The sequence below is a fragment of the Pagrus major genome, chromosome 17, assembly GCF_040436345.1.
Source record: "Pagrus major chromosome 17, Pma_NU_1.0".
In the NCBI taxonomy this organism is placed as follows: Eukaryota; Metazoa; Chordata; class Actinopteri; order Spariformes; family Sparidae; genus Pagrus; species Pagrus major.
Window position 1 is genome coordinate 16,547,792 of NC_133231.1, and position 20,788 is coordinate 16,568,579.

General features: G+C 43.0%; 1 protein-coding gene across 1 annotated transcript; it reads left to right on the top strand.

Moving 5' to 3' along the window:
• The first annotated feature begins 5,056 nt into the window (after window positions 1-5,056).
• Window positions 5,057-14,274, top strand: LOC141012087 (ataxin-1-like). The gene is made up of 3 exons (XM_073485476.1): window positions 5,057-5,364; window positions 9,139-11,205; window positions 12,523-14,274. The coding sequence occupies exons 2-3, from the start codon at window positions 9,403-9,405 to the stop codon at window positions 13,198-13,200; spliced, it is 2,481 nt and encodes an 826-aa protein (XP_073341577.1). The 5' UTR covers window positions 5,057-5,364; window positions 9,139-9,402; the 3' UTR covers window positions 13,201-14,274.
• The last annotated feature ends 6,514 nt before the right edge of the window (window positions 14,275-20,788 follow it).

The following is a 20,788-nucleotide window of genomic DNA, read 5'->3' on the forward strand; positions in this document are numbered from 1 at the left end:
CTGAGTTTCAGAGTCCTTAGGGCCATGTGTTGGTCGTTGACTTAACCGGCCTTCATGTGGATTGCTAGGGCTAGGTGACCCCAGGTGTGAATGGTTGTTAAGCTGTCCCCAGACAGATGAGAGGTGAGAGGTGAAACGCCTTCAAGGAAACTGAAACAGGTCCAGTTCCCTACAATACAGCACTCAGAAGTCTTCAACCTAGTGAGGGAGACGGTGGAACGGCCAAAGGCAACTACCTTGGGTAGGGCCCTCAAAATGCCTGCCATTTTGAAATTTTACATGATTAACAATATAAACTATCTATCTACTGTTGGCTGACTAAATAGTTTGTCAGAATATTTCAAGTTTATAAAACAGTATTAGAGTATAAGAGCCCCCCCCCCCCATAATGTGCACATGGTTTAGTCCACCCTGTACATCAATAGTCCGTCATTAAACGTCCCTCAGCGAAATTGCTAATGTCAGCTGAGGATTTCAGGTGAGCTTTGAAAGAATTATGTTATTTAATAAAGTAAATAAGGCTAACAAAAGTTTAAAGGGAGAAAGAAAGAAAACAATCAGAAGGCGAGCATTAGCACAGCTTGCTAGCAGTGTTTCTCAATGGTTTAATTTTGGTAAGTAACATGGCTAGCAAACAAATATTAAGCTAGCTAGCTGATGAATTAAGCAAAATTAGCTCTACTTGTAGCAACAGCCTCAGAGTGGATCAGTTTTGGTCAGCATTCACGACAAGCATTATTTTTGTTACTGATTAATATGTGGATTATTTGTTTTATGAATTAATTAATTGATTAATTTAGTGTGTAATGTAGCTCAATGAATTATGAAAAAATGGCACATACTATTGTAGGGACCAGAGTAAAATGTATTTCCAGTTTGGGTTTACATCTTTATACTCATTATACATTGAAGAGGTAAATATTGTACTTGCTACACTGTTCCATCTATTTAACAGTTTTATTTTACTTACAAAATATATGATCAACTTTTAAAGTATGCTGCATTATTGCAGATTTAATACACTGCATGCTCAGACAGATGTGTGCAGCTATTATGTAATGAATCACTTTCATCACTTAATTTTAATTATACTACTACTGAACTTTTACTCAAGTAGAATTCTGAATGTAGGACTTTCACTTGTTATAGTGGAGTGTTTTTACTGTGTGGCAGTGTTTCCTTTACTTTAGAGAATCACCATTTCTAAAGTCTGACCAAAACTGTGTGACATTTTTGCTAATTGCTTTGAACAGGAGTTCCCTGAAATGTTTTGCCACATTATGAATGAGCTCATTAATGCAAACAACATCACCCGACGGTAAACGGCTGCTATTTCCCATGTGTGACTGTTTGCATCATACATGCTTCCCTGTCCTGTGTGTGTGAGGATCAGTGTTACATGTCTGGACATGTCTGATGCATGAGGGAAGGCTCACTTAGTCACAGTGAGTGTATGGTGAGGATGCAGAGCAGAGTGTGGGTAATGATGCTTGGATAATTATTCACTGGACATTGAAAATGTTCAAGGTAATATGATTCATCTGTTCAGATTTGTGAGGAGGCTGTGGTTGACAAAGTTCCCCCAGAACTTAAATTGGAACTTGTGTTTTGCTTTGCAGTAAAGGTCATGCAATGTTAGAACCTGCAGCAATTGGAGCCCACTTGAGTTTTCATTGTGTTTTCTGCTGAAGGCTACTGTATGAGTAAGACAGACCACTGAGAGGCTGTGTGTAGAGTCATCTGTTTGTTTGAAAAAGGAGGAATGTAAGCATAATGCAATGGTGATTTAGTAGTGAGGGAAAGTGCTGCTGCAAGTGCTATTACCATGACTATTATTACTTTACGAATATTACGCCCATTTATGCTACTGAAAATCTTGCTCAGAGGATCATCAGCTTTCAATAGTTAATGCTTGAAAAATGACATATAATATTATGGTTTGGGCCACTCCCTCTCATTATGGGTGCACCACACTGAGGAATGTTACACTTGTAGCATAGCCTGTAGTTGTGTGTGCTCAAAGTAAAAGAGCACAGGCAAACTAGGCCGGCAAAATCCCTCTGTCAGATTGAACCACAATAATAAGCATCTAGTAGTTTTCAATAACATCTGACTAACTGGAACTATCAACAAAGATGTAAGTATTCCTAATCTGTGTTTAAGACTCTACGTGAATGCTTTAGATAACAGCCTGCAATGTACAGTGTAATTCCTCCCAATTTACAGTTCAGTTTTTTGTGCTGTGTAGAAGTAGAGCAACTTCTGGCCAATTCACAAGGGAACAAGATTTGAGGTTAGGGAACAAGGAGCCAACAATCATGGAAGATAGTAAGAAAACTACATAGTTCTTAAATAGTTACGAGTAACATTTGTGCACAGAGGTCCAGCAAAAAAGTATTATCAGGAACATACCTTAGGCCTACAGTATAGCCTACATGTTCTGCTGTAAGTGTCATAAAGTAGTCCTACTTATGGGGTACAACATTGTACTTAAAGGGGTTTACAGCAGTTTGAGGTGGTACAAGCTTATGTGGACTGTTACACAGGTTGCAGTCCGTTTTGTTAAGGAGTACAGTAATAATGAGGTTTGTAAGTAAAGAGAGCAGAAATTAAAGCAGGAGTGTTCATCTAACAGCCAAGGCAGGTGTAGAAGATGATTGATTTTATCTGCTGTCACAGTCACATGAATAGAAAAGTATTTATATACTTATATAGCACCAGAAAAAGCAGTTACCAGGCTGGCAAGCTGACATCCACTTTTGGTTGTGGAATGTGGTCACTTTTTATTTTGAGTAATTAAAATACTATGCAGTTACACATCAGCTTAATAAAATAAATGCGTCAAACTAATGTTCGAAAGCTTTATTACAGTGACTGAACAAAATTCTTTGAAGTTTGTGTTTCATCCCATACTTTACACAATCTGACAAGTCACCTGAAGTGGTATCAGTTGCCCAGTAATCCAGTCGTGCAGCTGTTATCATTTCCTTCACAGATCCTTCTTCAACCAAACCCTGTGCACACACAAGTAAAAGCACCAATACACATGTAACGTTGTCTGGTTCCGGTTCCAACTGTAACAGCAATATTAAGTATCACTAATGCAACAAATATTTAAAAACAACTTTATTATGGGTTGCATATTATCTCTTTGGTGTCCCTATTTTCCATATGTTGAAGCTGCCATTGATGGCAACCAAAAGCTAAAAATTGGTTGCCAGTTTCTCTGTTACTGTTGAGGCCTGTCAAAGATTGTCATAGTTACATGAACATGAAACCCTGGTTGTTAAAAGTACTTAAAGTGTTAATTCTCTTTAAATGCCTCCCCAAACACCAGATTGTTGCTGAGAAGGTCACCTTGTAATATTAGAATAAAGTTCCCAGATTGTTACCTTCTTTCTCCCTAACTTCACATCATACCCATGTACCTACATATATATCAGTATGTACTTTACTGGTCTGAAATCTGGAAGAACACTGTATGCCGCAGGCTATAATCTAAGTGTCAGCGACTTTTCCTAAACAGAAATGCAGGAGATGTCTTTGATCAAGCAACAGATTTGACAGTTGTGTCCTGATGCTTTCTCACTCTTAATCTACTCAGTACAGGGAACATTTGCTCCACACAGCTACAGCTGGATTTGTGAATTCTCACAGGAGATCTTATTTCAGCTCACTTGGCTGACATTAATTCTGACCTTCAATGTACAGTGAGCCATTTTGAGGAAAGAAAACCACAATCTCTTGTAGATGCCTGTAGTGCTTCACGATGGGGTCCTGTCAGCTTTCTTTCCATTACGTCGCTGTGGGGAATGTGTGGATCCTGAGGTTTACATTGGTGTGGCAGCTTCTTTGAAGGAATTTGAGTCACAGTTGGAAGATGAGGCTGGAGCTCCCTGGCAATGTAGAAATACAGCTCATGTTTTTTTTTTCTTGTCAGGTTCAACAGCTGGGGAAACATGTTATTACATCAGTGGTTTGACGTGCGTGTAAAAATACTTTATTGAGGTGTTTGAGTGTTGATGATGAAAAGAACAACTGACAACAACATTTCTTACACTTCTTGTCGTAGGATGCAGCCTTGAGAAACTTTAGGAACCTTTCTAAGTTTAATACCATTCACTAGGCTCTTTGTAATAGCAGCAATGCATGATTTGTTACATTTTCTGTGTTTTCCCCAGTCTGCAGTCCAGGTGGAGGGGACCCCCTGCTAGTCCTGCCTGCAGAGAAGCAGATAGCTGGCTGGCCTGGTGGCGACGTGCTTGTCTTCAGCATGGCTCTCTCTGCTGTATGCTGCACAGGATAAGGAGGAGGCCCTCGGGTGAGGAGGGCTCTGGTGCCAAGTGGCTGGGCGGCGGGGTGTTTATCAGCGCTGCCTGCCTGCACTGAGGGAAATATCTCTGGGGAAGAGATGGGGGAGGCCTGGGGAGACCTTGTGGGGTGGCAGGTTACTCTGAGTCACTTTGCAGCTGAATAGAGACTCTTATTGTAGGGCAGCTCAACAGGGCAGATTAGGAAGAGATTTGTCTCTACAGTGAAAATGCATATGAAAATGAACAAGAACGAAGCAGTGCATTAAAACAGCTTTGACGTGCTGCTAGCACACCGAACAATATAATCCTCTGTCAGTTTGTGTTTGTGCATATGTGTTAGTGTCTCTGCATGCATGTGCCAATGTGAATATCCCACAGTTATTCACATTCATGCAGTATGTCTATCTGAGCAAAGCCTTTCTGAATCTCCAGCTCTCCCTCTCTCTCTCTCTCTCTCTCTCTCCCTCCCTCACCCTCCGTCTGTTGCTCCCTCCCCCTCCTTCCCACTCTGTGTGAGCGTAGTCTGGGCGCTAAGCCAAGTAGAGTGTGTTTTTTTGAATGAATACCTGATGCGGCTGATGAGGCTGGCTGGGGGGAGGAGCTGTGTCAGTGGAGTACTGAGAGAGAAAGAGAAAGAGGAGGGAGGTAGAGAGGGAAAGGGAGAGAGGCAGAAACAGAGAGAGGGAGAGAGAGAGAGAGAAGCAGCCAGGCAGAGAGGGAGCTGGCGGTCTGGTGGCCTTGCATAACACACGTTGGAGCAGCCTTGAACGCAGGACTCGGTGTTAGCTTCAGCAGTGGGGAACTTCCTTCACCGTCAGCCCGTTGCAGGGGGAGCGTAGCCTCCAAACCGGAGAGTCCAGAGGGGAAGGGCAGAGCTGGAGCAGCTACAGCACAGGCTCCATGAGAGGAGAGCGGCACAAAGGAGAGATTCAGGAAGAGGAGTCCTAGGAAACACGTCTCCAACACACATACATACACACATACACACACACACTGAGAGGCAGGAAGAATCCTTGGACATGCTGTGCAAGCAGTGGCTGTGGAGAGACTGGTGAGCTATTCTTAGTACTCTAGCCAGCGGAGGGGAGGAGGAGGAGGAGGAGGAGATGGGGGGGGGGGGGGGGTTGTCTCTTTTCTTCTTGATTTGTGGCACAGTAGTATTTTCTGCCCTGTTACTACACTCATGCGCTCTCACTGTCATTCTAAAGCCCCCAGAGGCGACAGTCACAGCGTTTGTCCAGAGCGGTACGATTCAACAGCATTGACCCTGTTTGGTGGGAGAGGTGCTCGCTGAGAGGGACGCCTGCCTGCGTACACATCTCGGCTCGTATTCTGTGTGATCGGTGTGTGTCGAGTAGTGATGCAGAACTCTGGAGTCATTGTGAAGACAAACAGCCTGAACCCACTGCCTGTTCTTACTGTCTGCTTTAGTCTGCCACACGGTAGGTCCGCCTCTTAAAGGCACAGGGCGCCACTGTTGTACGGAGAAGGGGCAGTAAAATGGCTCTTTTTGGTATTAGGAAAAAGCAGTACACTGTATTGATCTGCTCTGTGGTTAAAGCAGCTGTGTAAAGGGGTAGATGGGAGGTCCTGTTTATATGCAGCGAATCACACATACACGCACGTACATATTGTCCTCCACAGTACCTCCCCCTCTGTTTCATGCCAGAGCTCAGATTGATAATGATGTTTTTGTTTTCTATATATAGCCATTTGCTGTACAGGGTTTTCACTGTGTATCTATGACTGGTCTAGCAGGTGAAACATGATGTATAGCAGTATTGACAACAGGTTTATCCCCCATGGGTCATTGCATTAGCTTTTTGCATGATTTTTTTGCACAGAAGCTACATCTCAGGACACTGTCACTTATTAATTTTGTTGCCTTTCTATCGCCTCCCTGCATCACCCTGCTGCAGAGAAATGTTATTGCTATGAAGCCGTGGATCGATGCAAGGAGTAAATAGTGGGTCTGGGAGCAAGAGAGAGAAGAATCAGGGCTCAGGCGGAAGGAGTGGAGGAGCTGGCGACTGCTGCGTAAGAGAGGGGATGTAACTCCGCTGGGGGGCCTCTCACCTGGAGACAACAGAGGAGGAGGCTGAATGAAAACATCTCATCTGGGCGCACAATACAGTGACGGCAGAATCACACCGCTACACAAACCTACTGCTCTGGTTTGTGCAGCTTTTTTACGTGGGAGTATGAAAGAGGATCACATGCAAGGCTGGCTCTATCACTCTGTCTGAGCTGAAAAGCATCAGTGTGATGAGCGGGAACAGAGAGTGGCCTGTCCCCCCCTCTCCCTCTGTTGTCATCCCTGTATACAAGTCTCAGAGGTGACAGTCCTGGACGAGGGCACTGACTCAGGGCTGTCTGGCTCAGTGTGACAGTCTTGAAAGCTCGTCTTTGTTTTCCATAGTATCACATAGGCCGTATGTTTGTTGGTGTCAGTGTTCTAATAATAGGCTGACGCTGGAAAATCTAGAGAGCTGCTGAGCTGTGTGTGTGTGTGACCATGTGCAGAGAGCGTTGTGTACAGGTCATGTGAGGAGACAAAAAACACCTTTAAGAGCATCCTGTCGTATGTGTGGTATGGTGTGTTTGTGTGCCATTTTTGCATGCTGGCTTTGTCTTGCAATGCGTACTATAGTCACAGGAGGTACTTGTGCTTCAGATGTGATGTCATTACAGTGTTGACACGGTGTTGCTGAGGTGGGGTTGTTGCCACTGAGCGATGCTGCACAGTGTAGCTCAGGCTGTAGCGGCGGCTGTGTTGCTGATCGGGGATCTCTCAGCGAGGCGGGGGCTATGGCGCTCTGATGCTGCAGGCGCTGCTCAATGTGGGTCAGGAGAGGCAGCACTCTGTCTTCTCCCCATTCTCTCTCTTCCTCTCTCTCATTCCTAATCTTCTTTCTTCTCTCACTTCCCCCCTCTTACTCCCTTTCTTCCTTCTGCACAGTTCTATCTGTCATTTTACATTGCCTTTCTCCCTCTCCTCCCCCCCACGCTCCTCTTTCTGCTTCTGTTTCTCTCCAGCTCTGCTGCTCTCCTCCTTTGTTACGTCTGGTGGATCTACCAGGCTGTATGCTTAAATGGATTGCACGGAGGTTTTCGCTGCTTTTGGATGCAGTGACCTTGTCAGAGCCTGCGTTAGAGGTAGATGCATCTGAATAGGAACTGACCAAGGTCGCCTTCTGTGTTTTTTTTTTTACCCCCTTCTGTCTTTATGTAACATGTCTGTAGCTGCCTGCTGTAGTGAACCCCCTCTGTGTAATATGAAAATACAATTTAGCACTGTCAAATCGCCCGGCTCCTCTGAATGGAATGCAGGGAGAGAAAAATGAATGGATGGATGTGTGAGTGTGTGTCATACACTCCATCTCTGTGGTGCCTCTGGCTAATGAACAACCCAGAGTCCTGTGCGTTGACCCACAGATAAGCCTGCAGGAAAGAACAGTCAATCTGACAAAGAAACTGTGAAAAAAATGAGCTTGTGCTGCATGTCAATGTTGTTAAATTAATGGATGCACTCCATATTTTTTGTGTGTGCATGTTTGAGCTATGTGAGCATGCACATATGTAGATCTAAAGCATACAAGACTGTATGTTCGGGTAGTCCTGCAGACAAACATCAATAGTGTGTAGCTGTTGCCGTGGCTTGTTGACATAGTTAGGTACCTTCCATATACATCATAACTTCCAGTAACCTCCCTTGCTTCAGTACTCATTTAACCCAGCCTTCACTCTAAGAGGGCCCACTCATTCATTCATTGTTCGCTGTCCACTTTGTTTTCCCTTGAACTTTGAAACACCACGCAAACAGCGGAAGGCCATTGTTAAAATATTTTGAAGCACTTCAGTGATAGCAACAAAGGCCCGTTTAGGCTTCTTGCAGAATGTTCCATAATCAAGTTTCAAGCCGTATTGTTTTCACTTCATTTGTTTTTTCTGATGTGCCCACTGACCCAGAGTTCCTGTCTGGAGGTGGATGTTATATTTACAGTAGCCCCACTGACTCAACACACGGGCCAGGGAGTGTTAAAACAAAGACAAAAGCATACACTCCTCTGAGGCTGTTACTCTGTGCTGCTGTTATCCTTTCACTCTGCTCTTCTTTCTTGCCCGAGAGCCTGGAGTAAGATAACAGCCAACAGCAATGCATATACATTCACCCTGGCCTGTACACATGAGTGCGCACACATACACCCCCAGACACACAAACACAGCAGTTCAGGAAACTCCTGCCCGGTGTCAGAAACATGAAAGAGCCTTTCTCATGTTATGTAAATGATGAAACACAACATTGCACTGCACTTTCCTGCATGTCACGCGTCAGTACTCATGGAAAGGCTGGTTGAGTTTTGACAGATTGGTCCATGTAGATACTCAAGGGGCATCTTCAGAGGCTGATCTTGGAGAAACACAGAATGGCCTACATGTTGTGTTTAAGTGCATTAGACAAACACAAATCAGAAAGTACCAGGTACCACCTTGTGGTAAAGACGAAGAACAGCACTTTCACAGACATGAAAGCAGTGACATTTTCAAGAGTGAGGTATTTTTGTGTTTGCTGTTTTGCATTTGCAGCCCTGCAGGGACATTTTTTGAATATGGCTAGAATCACAGGCTGTGCTTACTGAGGTAGTTCTGCAATTAGACTGCTGCGATTGAATTGTATTTCAAGTCAAGTAAAGTCAAGTTCATTGATGTAGGTTAAATTCAGAGGCTATCTTAGAGGGATTCAAAATCTGTATTTGAATTTAATTTATTTGAATTTAATTGTATAGTACTTGAGTATCTGATTTGAGTTTCTCTCTTCCATCAGATTCTTGCCGACATCGTGGAAGAGGTGGATCGGTCAGAGATGATTCCTCATGAAGTCTATGGAGCTCATTTTGTGGGCTGGAGTGACTCCATCTTCTCCGTTCTGAGATCTGGAGGTGTCTACCAGTGAACACAAAGAGAACCAGAGCCACACAGCACACAGAGAGGACGGTCCTGCATATAACCATTGGATGAGAGAGAGAGAAAGACAGGCCCAGAAGAACTCAGAAGTACTACCCAGGAGTATTAAAACCACGCTGGCACAATGAAATCCAACCAGGAGAGGAGTAATGGATGCCTGCCTCCTAAGAAGCGTGAGATCCTGGCTCTGGAGCAGAGGCCAGTGGCAGTAGCCGCGGCAACACCTCCAGCTGCAGTGGTTACAGACAGTCCCCACACAGAGAACCTAGCATGGCTGGCGAGTGTGGCCAGTGAACGCTGCAAGTCCAGGGACGCAGAGAGCCCGAGATGTCCCATCTCCTCCACTTCTTCTCCTCCTTCCTCCACCTCTATCCCTTCCTCGACCACTCCTCTGTCTGCGGTGCCCCTGGCCTCTCTGCCTGCAGTTTACCCTGCAGCCCTTCCCCAGCAGGCCGGGACTATCCAGTTTGCTCAGCTTGGACCCAACGTTCAGTTTATCAGCTCTGGGCCCTATGCTGGCTACATCTCCTCTCACATCATCTCCACTAATGCTAGCTCTGTACCTAACAGCTCTACTATAGGACAGCGTTCCCACCTGGAGGGTTACACCACCGCCCTCATCTCTCCCAACACTAAAGGGGATCAGCAGTTTCAAATCGGCCTCTCACCCACAGAACTAACACCCGTGTCACTTCCAAGCTCCCCCCATGTCACCAGCCAGTACATTCATCTGGACAGCAGAACACCTTTGACTGTCAGCGGAAACCCCGTTGCTTCACCCACAGCGCACCTGCAGCTCCACCCTCACACAGCCGTCCTCCCTCAAACGCTTACCCTCGCTCCATCCCAGCTGGTGGTTCAGTATGCAGATGGTCCAGCTGGAAAGAAACCAGAGGGGCATGCTAAGGGTGTGCTGAATGGGGAATTGGAGGTTGTTAAACAGACAAAAGCTCCCAGTCAGCCAATGAACCATCAGCAGGTCCAGAGTTATGAGGCCAGACATATCCTCCTGCCTGCAGATTACGGCCAGAACCCTGCAGGACTTCAGACCTCCTTTATGCTGGTGGCCCAGCCCAATCATGGAGCTGAACGTGAAGCTGTCTCAAATAAGATCTCCTTAGTCCAGACTGAGAAAGGAGGCATCTGTTTGGGGAAACCAGTGTCCAGATCATCCTCTTTCACCTCTCTCTCCTCCTCAGAAGTGGTGAAGTCTGTTGCTCCCCATGCGGTCATTCAGACAACTCTGGCCTCTGAGGAGCTCCCAGCCAGTCTCTATTCCTCCACACAGCCTCCCATCATTGGATATATCACCAGTGGAAATCAGCATGCTCTCAGCTACCATGCAGCACTGCCTCAGCACCTGGTCATTCCGAGTGGCCAGTCCCTCCTCATCCCAGTCAGTGGCACCAATAACGGCACAGAAATCGAGGTTACTCGTACTGTGAACACCCTGACAGCCACGACTACCCCTCAAATATCGACCGCCATGCCACATGCCTATCTCGCCACAGCCCTGTCCAAGTGTGAGGCGCTTGGGCCAGATGGAAATCAACCACCCCCTGCTGTTGCACAGGCACCAGCTCTGCCGGTCCTGCCCTCAAACCCACCTCCTGCAGTGGCGGCAGCTCCCTCCCCAACTCCCGCTCCTGTCCCCTCTCCCGCCCCTGTTTCCATCCAAGCCTCCCCCTCCATGTCCTCTTCCGCTTCCCCTGTGGCGCTTCCTCCATTCTTCATGCGAGGCTCCATCATCCAGCTGGCCGATGGGGAGCTGAAGCGCGTGGAGGACCTCAAGACGGAGGACTTCATCCAGAGCGCTGAGATTAGCAGCGAGCTGAAGATTGACTCCAGTACTGTTGAGCGTATTGACAGTGGGCAAAGTCCTAATGCTGTGGTCATACAGTTTTCTGTGGGAGAGCTCAAGGCTCAGGTCAGTTACTCCTCACTCATCATTCTTGTATTATTAATCATGAGTTTCATTTTTGAATCCACTGTGTATCGAATTTGAAACCTCAAGTCTTTGGCCCATAATATCAACAATTACTGTAACACCCATGCATACTTACATAAACACTCACCAGATTTCTGTATTCTATCTAAAGGTAATGAAATAGATTTGTAAGGGATGCACTAGTGATGAGCACTGTGAAGCTACCCTCATACTCATTATGGCCATCAATTAAACCCACAGCTATGAAGGCTATGAAATCCATCTTTGATGCAGATACCTAACTGACCCTTGTTCTCTGTTCTACTGTTCTCTAGCAGTACCAACACTGCTCCTTTTGGTGTACCAGAGGACGAAATAACATTTAATTATGCAGACCATGGCTCTTTAAGGGACCAAAAGCCATTACTTTCACAGATAAATTAATCCAGCAATTTTACAGACCCCATGTCTGCAAACAGCTACGTAGCCCAAGTGAAACTGATAGTATCTTAAGGAAGCTGATACCCACATTGATATTTTAAGTTTTTATTTAATATGAATACATAACGGAAGTAAGTACATTAAAAAAAATACATTTGTAAGTTCTTTATGATGAAATAGACTGCACCAATAGACAGCAGACATTTTAAATAGGTGTTAATAAAGGTGTTAATAACATTAACAATGGCTACAAGTGTCCCAGTAAGCCATGAGAGTGTGACAATGAGATATAATGCACAGTACTAGGACCTGTAAACTGAAGCGTCACTGATTTTATTGTGACATGTCAAAATGTCTTTCTGTAAAAAGGCAGAAGGCTTTTTTTTTCTGTAAACAAATTCTTATGCCAACAGCAGGGCTGCAAATAACCATTATTTTCACTGATTAGTCTGCTGATTAGTCTAGTCAAAAATGTGAAAAATGCTCATCACATTTTCCCAGAGCCCAAAGTGACATGTTCAAATTGCTTCCTTTGTTTGATCAGCAGTCTAAAACCGAAAGACTCTCCATTTATCATCATAAATGACAAAGAAAAGCAGCAATTCCTTACTTTTAAGAAGCTGGAACCAGCATTTTTCTTTACATTTTGCTTGAAAAATGTCTGAAACAAAGCAGAATAGTTCCCTTTCAGTCGAGTGTCTATTCTACTATTCGCTGCAGCTCTAGCAAACAAAGTAATTTCCAAGATGCACAATCCCATACAAATTTGCACTAATTTGTGGCTTTAAATGGTTCTGTTTCTTTTATAAATCCTCTGCACATATTTCTGTCTGTATCTCGCTAAAAGCTAACTGTTGTTCATGTGCTCATCTCCAGGTGTGTGTGGAGGTGCTGGTGGAGTATCCCTTCTTTGTGTTTGGCCAGGGCTGGTCATCCTGCTGCCCGGACCGGACCACCCAGCTGTTCGAGCTGTCCTGCGCTAAGCTGTGTGTGGGTGACGTATGCGTGTCGCTGACCCTCCGCGGCTTGAGGAACGGTTCAGTAACAGACAGTCAGCCTTTGGGGACCAAGCTGAAGACGGGTCACCTCTCTGACTCCTGTCACAATGTGGATGTCAGAAACAGTACAAGTCCAAACGCTGCACACAGTAACATTGGCCTCCTCATGAAGGCTTCCAGTGCAGACAGGCTAGAGAGGGAGAAGGTAAGCGGACCAGGACCGGGACTGGAGCCACCACCAGGATTGGGACTGGTTCCAGGACAAGGGGAGCGGATCTACGGAGCTGGAAGTATGCTGGCAGGAGAAGTAAGACAGGAAACGGTGAAAACGGACATGCCTGCTCTTACCAAAGTACAATGTGGTGATCCAGAGAGACCCACAACCCGCAAGAGACGCTGGTCAGCTCCAGAGCGAGACCAGACTGAGAGAGCGGAGGAGGAGCCTCCATTGACTCTGCCCAAGCCCTCCTTCATCCCTCAGGAGGTTAAAATCAGCATAGAGGGCCACTCCAGTGCTGGGAGTGAAAGATGCTTGAACAAAAGAGTAGACTGTTGAGAGAACTTTAAGGAATTTTTGATTACCTGTGGTTTGCTTTGTGTTTATCCCCTCTTTTTTCTCTCCACCCAAACTACTGTAATATAGGCTGAGTTTACACCGTATTTACATGTTTTCTTTATTTTCTTTCACACAAGTCTGATATCTACGATGAAGTACAGTCAAGCACCTTCATAAGTGGTATCACACACGAGATCAGTGCAATCAATGCTGAAAGCAAAAATGAATGCAGCGTGAATGTTGAGTATGAATGGCAGTCAGACACTTGAGCGTGTCACATATCATAAGCTGGATCTCCTTTGTCACTTGGCTTAGACCTGTTGGATGCAGATGAGTCAACTATTCCTCTTATCACATGAACAAGCACAGACCCCGATGTCAGCGTGTACAAAGCGGGTGACCATATTTTGACTTTCATTATGTTTATTTGGTTTATGAGTGTTTGGTGTTTCAATCATTGTGGCTGTGGTCTCTGCTGCCTTGTGTATCTGATGAGGTTTTGAGTTTTATTTCATTACTTTTGATTTATTTTTATAGCATTAGAGATGTGTATGCTCTCGCAGGTGTAAGTGCTCATGTGTGTGTGTTTTCTGTGTGGTTGTCAGACGGAGCACAGGATTAAGCTGTGTTTGTGTGGCTGTAGCTGTGAGCTTAGTTGTCAGTACAACCTGCAAATATCAAGACTGAAAAGGCCTGAATGTAAATCACTGAATTTGTCCTCAATAATGACTCATGGAGTCACCCATGTGCTGTTTGCTACACTGACCATCGCTTTGTGTGATTGACAGCATCCCTCTAATGAAGTTCCTCAGACAAATGTATCTTTATAGTTAATTTGCAGAATTCCTTTCAAACACAGTGTCACTAGTTAATGTTTGTCTTAAACCCTGGCTACCATGTGCAGCATTTCAAATTTATACAAAAGGGAAAGAACAAGTTATTTCTTTCGGATAGCTGTGAATTACTTTTGAGCCGAAAAAAGCAAACAATTGCATAATTACACAGCAGACATTGTGTAACATTAATTTGCAGTCATGTTTCTGTAAGTGTAAGTCCAGGGGCCTCATTTATAAAAGGGACTTACAATCTGTTTTTATCTTAAGTATGACTTAAGTAGAAAACCACATATAAATAGTTATTTATAAAAACTTTATTTTTCGTAGAGATGATCTTATCTCTAAGCAAAGTCTAGACTTGACTTAAGTGATTTTCCCGCTGGTGTTTGGGACAGACCAGACCAAGTCTGTGGTGAACTTTGCACAAGTATTTTGAACAATGTGCAGCAGCGACACACTCCCAAGATGCCTGTTTGGCTTTATTTGTTCACCCACTATTTAGTTCACTGAGTAATATATGTTGTCTGACTTCAATCTCTTCTACCATCGCTGTGATCTCGTCTTTCAAAAAGTTTGACTTTCTCTTTTTGTCCATGGACATTCTTGACTAAACCCTCATTCGTGTTTGTATTGTATAAGGGGAGATCACAAGGCAGGTGCTATCATTTTACAAATAGGATTCTTAGAACCTGCTTAATATCTTTTATGAAATAAACTCAAGCACACGGTCAGAAATGATGTAAAGAAAAAGTTCAAGTACAAATCTAAGAACATTGCTATAAATGAAGCCCCGTTTCTTTAGCTCCGCTTCTGTCTCTCCTAACTCCTGAGGGAAACATTTGGCCCTTTAGTTACCAAATTCTCCATCATGTTTACCAGGTAGTTGCTAACTTTGTCCGTCTGTTGTTTAGTGCTGGGCAGGTAGTCTATAATGGCTTAATGAGAGCTTTTTCTTCGCCTGAAGTCGACCCACAATGAGGGCGGAAAGTTACAGATGATAAAAACAAAACAATGAGCTGAAGAGTTGTGTAATAATTTGCTGCCTTTCACATTAAACATAAACCTCTGACCCATTGCCAATATAAAAATATTGATTATAGCAACTTAAAATGCAAAGTAACCGTAAGTTACAAAATTAGCCTAATATTTATCTATCAAGGGAGAAAATGGTGCCATCCTGTTCCACAGACCTTTCCCATTACTTTTCGTTACAGAGACTATGGCCTTAGATCTACACGTAATTCACAGCAGCACATAGTTTTTTAGGGTTTTACCATTAAAACCTGATTTCCTCAAAGATGGTTTAAAACATTAAACCATTTAATTTCTTAACTAGCCAAAATAACTATCCTACAGTTCATACTCAGGAACAGTGTGTATCTGTATATATGTGTGTGTGTGTGTGTGTGTGTGTGTGTGGGCCTGAGACAGTATGTGCATGTCCACAGTCACATGTGTATGTGTGCGTTCTGAGCAGCAGCACTTTGATGAAGCATCCAGTGGCAGTGTGTTGGTTGTGGCGTCCCTGTTCCTCAGCTGTTAGACATAATGAGAATAATTAACTGACTGTTTTTTTCATTGCTTCATGTCCTCAAGGCTTATCATTGAGAGTACGCGTTATTTACCGGAGCAGGGAATGTAAACACACATTGGGCAAACTTTATTTTTGATGACAGATAGAGCTACTATACAGAGAGAGAGAGAGAGAGTTGTAGAGCTAACTAGCCAGCTAGTGTTGATCATGTACAGTAAATTGTATCCTAGAGAGTGTACAGTGTGTGTATAGATATTTTAATCCTTATGTAGCCTATGTACTGTATGTGCCACAGCGCCTCCTTCTTCAATCATTCCATCAGCTCACCAATATCAAGTGGTCCTGCTATCGTTCTTGTCAGTTCAGGTATTGATCTCATGTTCATGAATGTGCTACAGTTCTTTGGGAACATCTACATAATTTGGCCTCAAAAAATTTCATTTGACTTGCACACTGTAACATACAGTATGTGTGGGTATGAATTGCAGTTGATCATAATAGCCATGAACCTTTTATAACTCCTGAAAGGTGTTTATTGTAAACCCAGACTGTTCTCTTTTCTGTTTGTGTTTGACTGCTCAGGCTAAACACTGCCCAGTGACTGTTCTTCTCCAAAATGATGTGGTCTTATTTTTCTCGCTGTTACAAAGTGGAGGTACTCTGTCATCAGTTTGTCTTTGTAGCCATTTTTCTCTCAGTGAGCTTGGCCTGCGTTTGTATTTTTTTATTATTTTTTTTTTAAATAGAGACCTGAAATTACATCACAACACAAACGAATCTATGAATTGTAGGATTGATGCTTAAAGGAATATTTTGACATTTTGGGCAATATTCTCATTTGCTTTCTTGCTGAGAGTTAGGTGAGAAGATTGATATTGTACTGTAGGGTGAAAATGAGGCTACAGCTAGCATAAAGAGTGGAAACAGGGAAACAGCTAGACTTGCTCTGTTCAAAGATAACAACAGCCACCTACCAACACCTCTGAAGATCACTAATTAAGAGGGCTGCACGATATGGTAAAATAAAGTCATGTTGGGTTTATTTTGACAGATATTACAACTGCAATGTGATTCACAATTAGTAGGGGGATGATCATTTTTGCATCCCAATTTCTTCATTTTCACTGAAAAAACAATTTAAATCCTGATGAAGTGACTTTTTTGGGGGGTCTGTGCCAAAACAACGTGTTGTCTTACATCTGCAGGGCAAGATTTGTAGGTCAGTTCATCTCTGCAGCTCTACAGTACTTCACTAAAATGCTGTTTATCACACGTTTTACCTTTTATATAAAAACATGTAGCTCCTATGGTTTGGATATTGTACGTGGACATATTGCAGTTTTGATAATATTTCCATGAACTGTGCACCCCTATTAATTAACCTGGTGGTTTCACTAAGGGGGTTAAAGGACTTGGGCAATTTCTTGGCTAGATGCAGTAACTTCTCTGAAGTCTTGTTGTCATTGCGAGTTTGTCAGGTAACCAGTGGAGACTCCAGGAAATAGTCTAGGACATTTCACTTTGTAAAACCACATTGTATTACTACATTTCATTTTTGAGCAGATTTAGAAAACTAGATATTTACTGTACAGACATGAGTGGTATCAATCTTCTCATCAACTTTTCCGCAAGTGAATAAGTGCATTACCCAAAATGTTGAAATATTCCTTTAAAGGCCCTGCACATCCACACAGTTATTCTGGCTAATTAGACTCAACCCAATCATCGGAAAAAATGTTGGCAGTGTACATTTCTGCAAACCAGAAATGGTTTAGTCCCAAAATCCACTTGGTCAGGAAATTTGTCTTAAAATACCTGTTTTGAGTGCCGTGAACTGAAGATGTCCCGATTCTCTGTCAAAAATATCCAGCTTTTGTCGCCATAAACACAACTGACAATTGTCCCGAGGTCTGCTTAAAAATATCCAGTGATGTCGGGCCTACAAATGTTGAAACGCAGTCTCAAACTGCGGTCACCTTGAACTCCACCATCACCTTCACCTCCAGATATGAAAGTCAGTTCCTAAACAAGTAACACGATGTGATAAGAAATGTCGTAAAAATGTCAATATGGTACGTAACGTATGACGCATCAAAATGTGAATGTATCAGTGGTTTGCAGGAGCTTGTGCTGCCAACATTTTATCTGGGCGTCTATGCTGTTTGACTTCAGGTCAGGTTAAAGCTGAGAGGAGCTACAAATCCTCCCAGTCCTGAGAAGAGGGCTAATCAGGTGGTGCAGAAACCTGTGAGGGTGGACCACAGGTGTGCAGGGGCTTTATATTCAAAGGTGCAGTAGTAATATTCCCGTGTTTGCTCACAAATAAGCTTGAGCTGGGCCCCTAAAAATGTTTCATTTTCAGAGCCTTTCTAAATAATGTTGAATATGGTGTATGAGCACCGCCTTGTGGTGATCTATGGAATTGCACTTTGTCATATGGGGGTGGGGGGGTGTTTTAGTCTAACTAATGTATAGCATGTCTGAGAGAACTTGTACGATAACAGTACAGCATCTCAGCGATTTGTAAATAGCCAAAGTCTTCCATTATAATGTTGGTATGACCGTGTCGCCAGTGGAAAGGATGAACACTGATCCCCATGTACAGACCTTTGAAGTGAAGTTTAATTTTCCAAAAAACATCATCATTTATTTCAGAGAAATACAGGATATCGCTTCACCTAAGATGTTTTATTTTGCACCAGCTAAACAAAAAAAAAAAAACAAAAAAAAAAAAACACCCAGGAAATTACAGGAGTAAAAGACTTTTAAAAAAATGATTTTGTAATTTGGGTCTGTTTGTTGAATAAATCTCAGCTAAGATACAGTATGTCCTACGTACAGTATGTAGTATGTATCAATAATGTTCCCTTATTTTGATGGTGTTGAGGTTTGCTAGTCAGAAACTGTTAAATCTTTACTTCAAATGTTTGATTTTACATTTGATCAAATATATTCAAAGAAATAAAGAGTCTAAAGAAAAAAACACAGCGTGGCTCTTTCTGTGAGAATGACAGAGACAGAGAAAGTGTCTTTTGGCAGTTCTTTGTATGTGAATATGTACTTTGTCAGCTGTGATAAAAGTTTCCGCTTGAGATATGCCTGATGGTATCTTCACCTCCGCTCTCCTGCTTTTATATTTCCCACAAGAAACTTTCGTATTCTGAATACCAACAATGACGAGATTGAAACCGGAGGAAGTGATTGCAGAAGTTCTTGCGTTAAAATAACCAGCGCTGATTTGGCTTTTGCTATCTAGAAAATATCCTTTTCAGTGGTTACTCCTGAAGCATTGTCTTCAGAGAGTCTTGCACCCTGAATCATTTTTATTTTTGAATGTTCCCTGCATTGTTTTTAACAAATGGTCTCATTATTCCTCTTTATATTCTGATCTCTAAACAAGATATCTCCTTCAATAAAACTTCAGAATGAGAAAGTTAACATCAGAAAAACATTTCCTATGAGCAGCATCATTTCACATATTGCTGAACTGCTTCAGCTGCAGTATTTTTTGTCACATAAAAGGTCAGGGTCTGCATGTGTCTGCCCATTGTGCTTCAGATTATGTTGACAATCGGCCCACAGGCCTTCAGTTGAAGGGTAGGATAGATTACGCGTGCATGTAAATCACTTGCTTTGTGTTCCAAAATGATCGGTTTCTCCAGCCGCACTGCTAATGAAGAATAACACAATTTGCGGTTTAATAACTCATAAATGACAAATGGTGTTTGTATTCATGCAATTATGGAAATATTAAAGACTTATCTAATATCTGCAACAGTCTGATTGTTCAAGCCCCAAGAAAGCTCCATGTTGCCATGTGCTGCATCATTTCACCCTCTGCTACCGTCCATACACATCTGTATACACATTGTTAATGTGGAATTCATTACGTATGATGTACTGGAAGTTTGTGGTGGTGTATGTATCTACAGACAGCCCGCCCTCTGTCTTTATTTTCTTATTTTTTTTTATTGGTTTTCCCTCTCTGGCTCTTGCAACCACCACAGCGACCTGCATATTACACCTTTAAGGAACATTCAGATTAGAAGTGCAGTGTGGATTATTTAGTCTCACTCTCAGGCTGATTCCTGTGGGTTATCTGTAAACTCTGCACCGGTACAACAAATATTCGAGAAACATGATCATCTCTAGCTCCCAAAAACCAAGAACTTATGATTTTGTCTCGTATGTGGTTTAAAGTTTGAGGCTGCTACAGAGATAATTAATTTGAAAAGATTAAGATTATGTCAAAACACCACCAGAAAACACATCTGATAAAACGTGTGGCTGCATAATATCAGTCTCTCCTAATTCATGACAGACTTGCCACAAATATTACAACAAGCTCGATTATCAGTTGACCTGACCATCATGTTGTGTTTTCTCATAAAGCAGGGGAATGATATTGAATCTGTAGCTGTACATGTGACTGATTAGAGAAATGGTTGTAGCACATTTTCACAGATGAACTTTTAGTGTTACATCACATACAACATACAACAGATCTACGTTTTATGACTTCTGATGATTTCTGCCTCCAGAAAATGAAAGAACAAACTTCAGAGAGTAGGTTAACGACTGACTTTCCACCCCTTAAGTGATTGACAGGGCTGATAATATTCTGACCGCACAGGGCAGGTCCAGCAGAATATCACTGCTTAGACTGCAATTACACTGTAAACAAGAGCCTTTCCCAAATTAAATCAAGGGATGAACGACATGTCGATAAAAGAATCAGTTGTTAACCTGCTCTCTGAAGTGTGCTCTTTCATTTTCTGGAGGCATTTCTTCATCAGGAAGTCAGACGATGTAGATATGTTGGGTTTATTGTGTTTCTCCATGCATCTCCCATAGACTTCAATCCAGCTGACACAGTCTGGCACCAAAGCAAGATTCAGTGACGTAATCCTTCTCTTTTAGGATCCATGGTCTCAAATATTGACAGATCGCCATAGTTTTTGTTCATGTCATCACCACAAGAGGTCACTGTCCTGCCTCACACGTCTACTTCAGGTTCCAGCTCCTCCAGATAAAAGTCATGCATGTGTATTTCTACAGTGAACCACCTGGGGGAGCAAGAGTCCTTCCTCTGAGGTGGAGGCGTCAGTCTTAAGCACTGAGGCAGAATTGCCTGAAAAGATCTTGGAAAGGGGGGAATATTACAACAATATGTAAGTCTATCTGTTTGTCTTGTATTGTACTTTGATTGAAACACTCT

What these genes read in the sequence shown, in the direction of transcription:
- LOC141012087 (XM_073485476.1), top strand. Translation starts at nt 9,403, where the DNA reads ATGAAATCCAACCAGGAGAGGAGTAATGGATGCCTGCCTCCTAAGAAG. An exon ending in TGGGAGAGCTCAAGGCTCAG is followed by an intron (nt 11,206 to 12,522) that starts GTCAGTTACTCC and finishes GCTCATCTCCAG; the next exon opens with GTGTGTGTGGAGGTGCTGGT.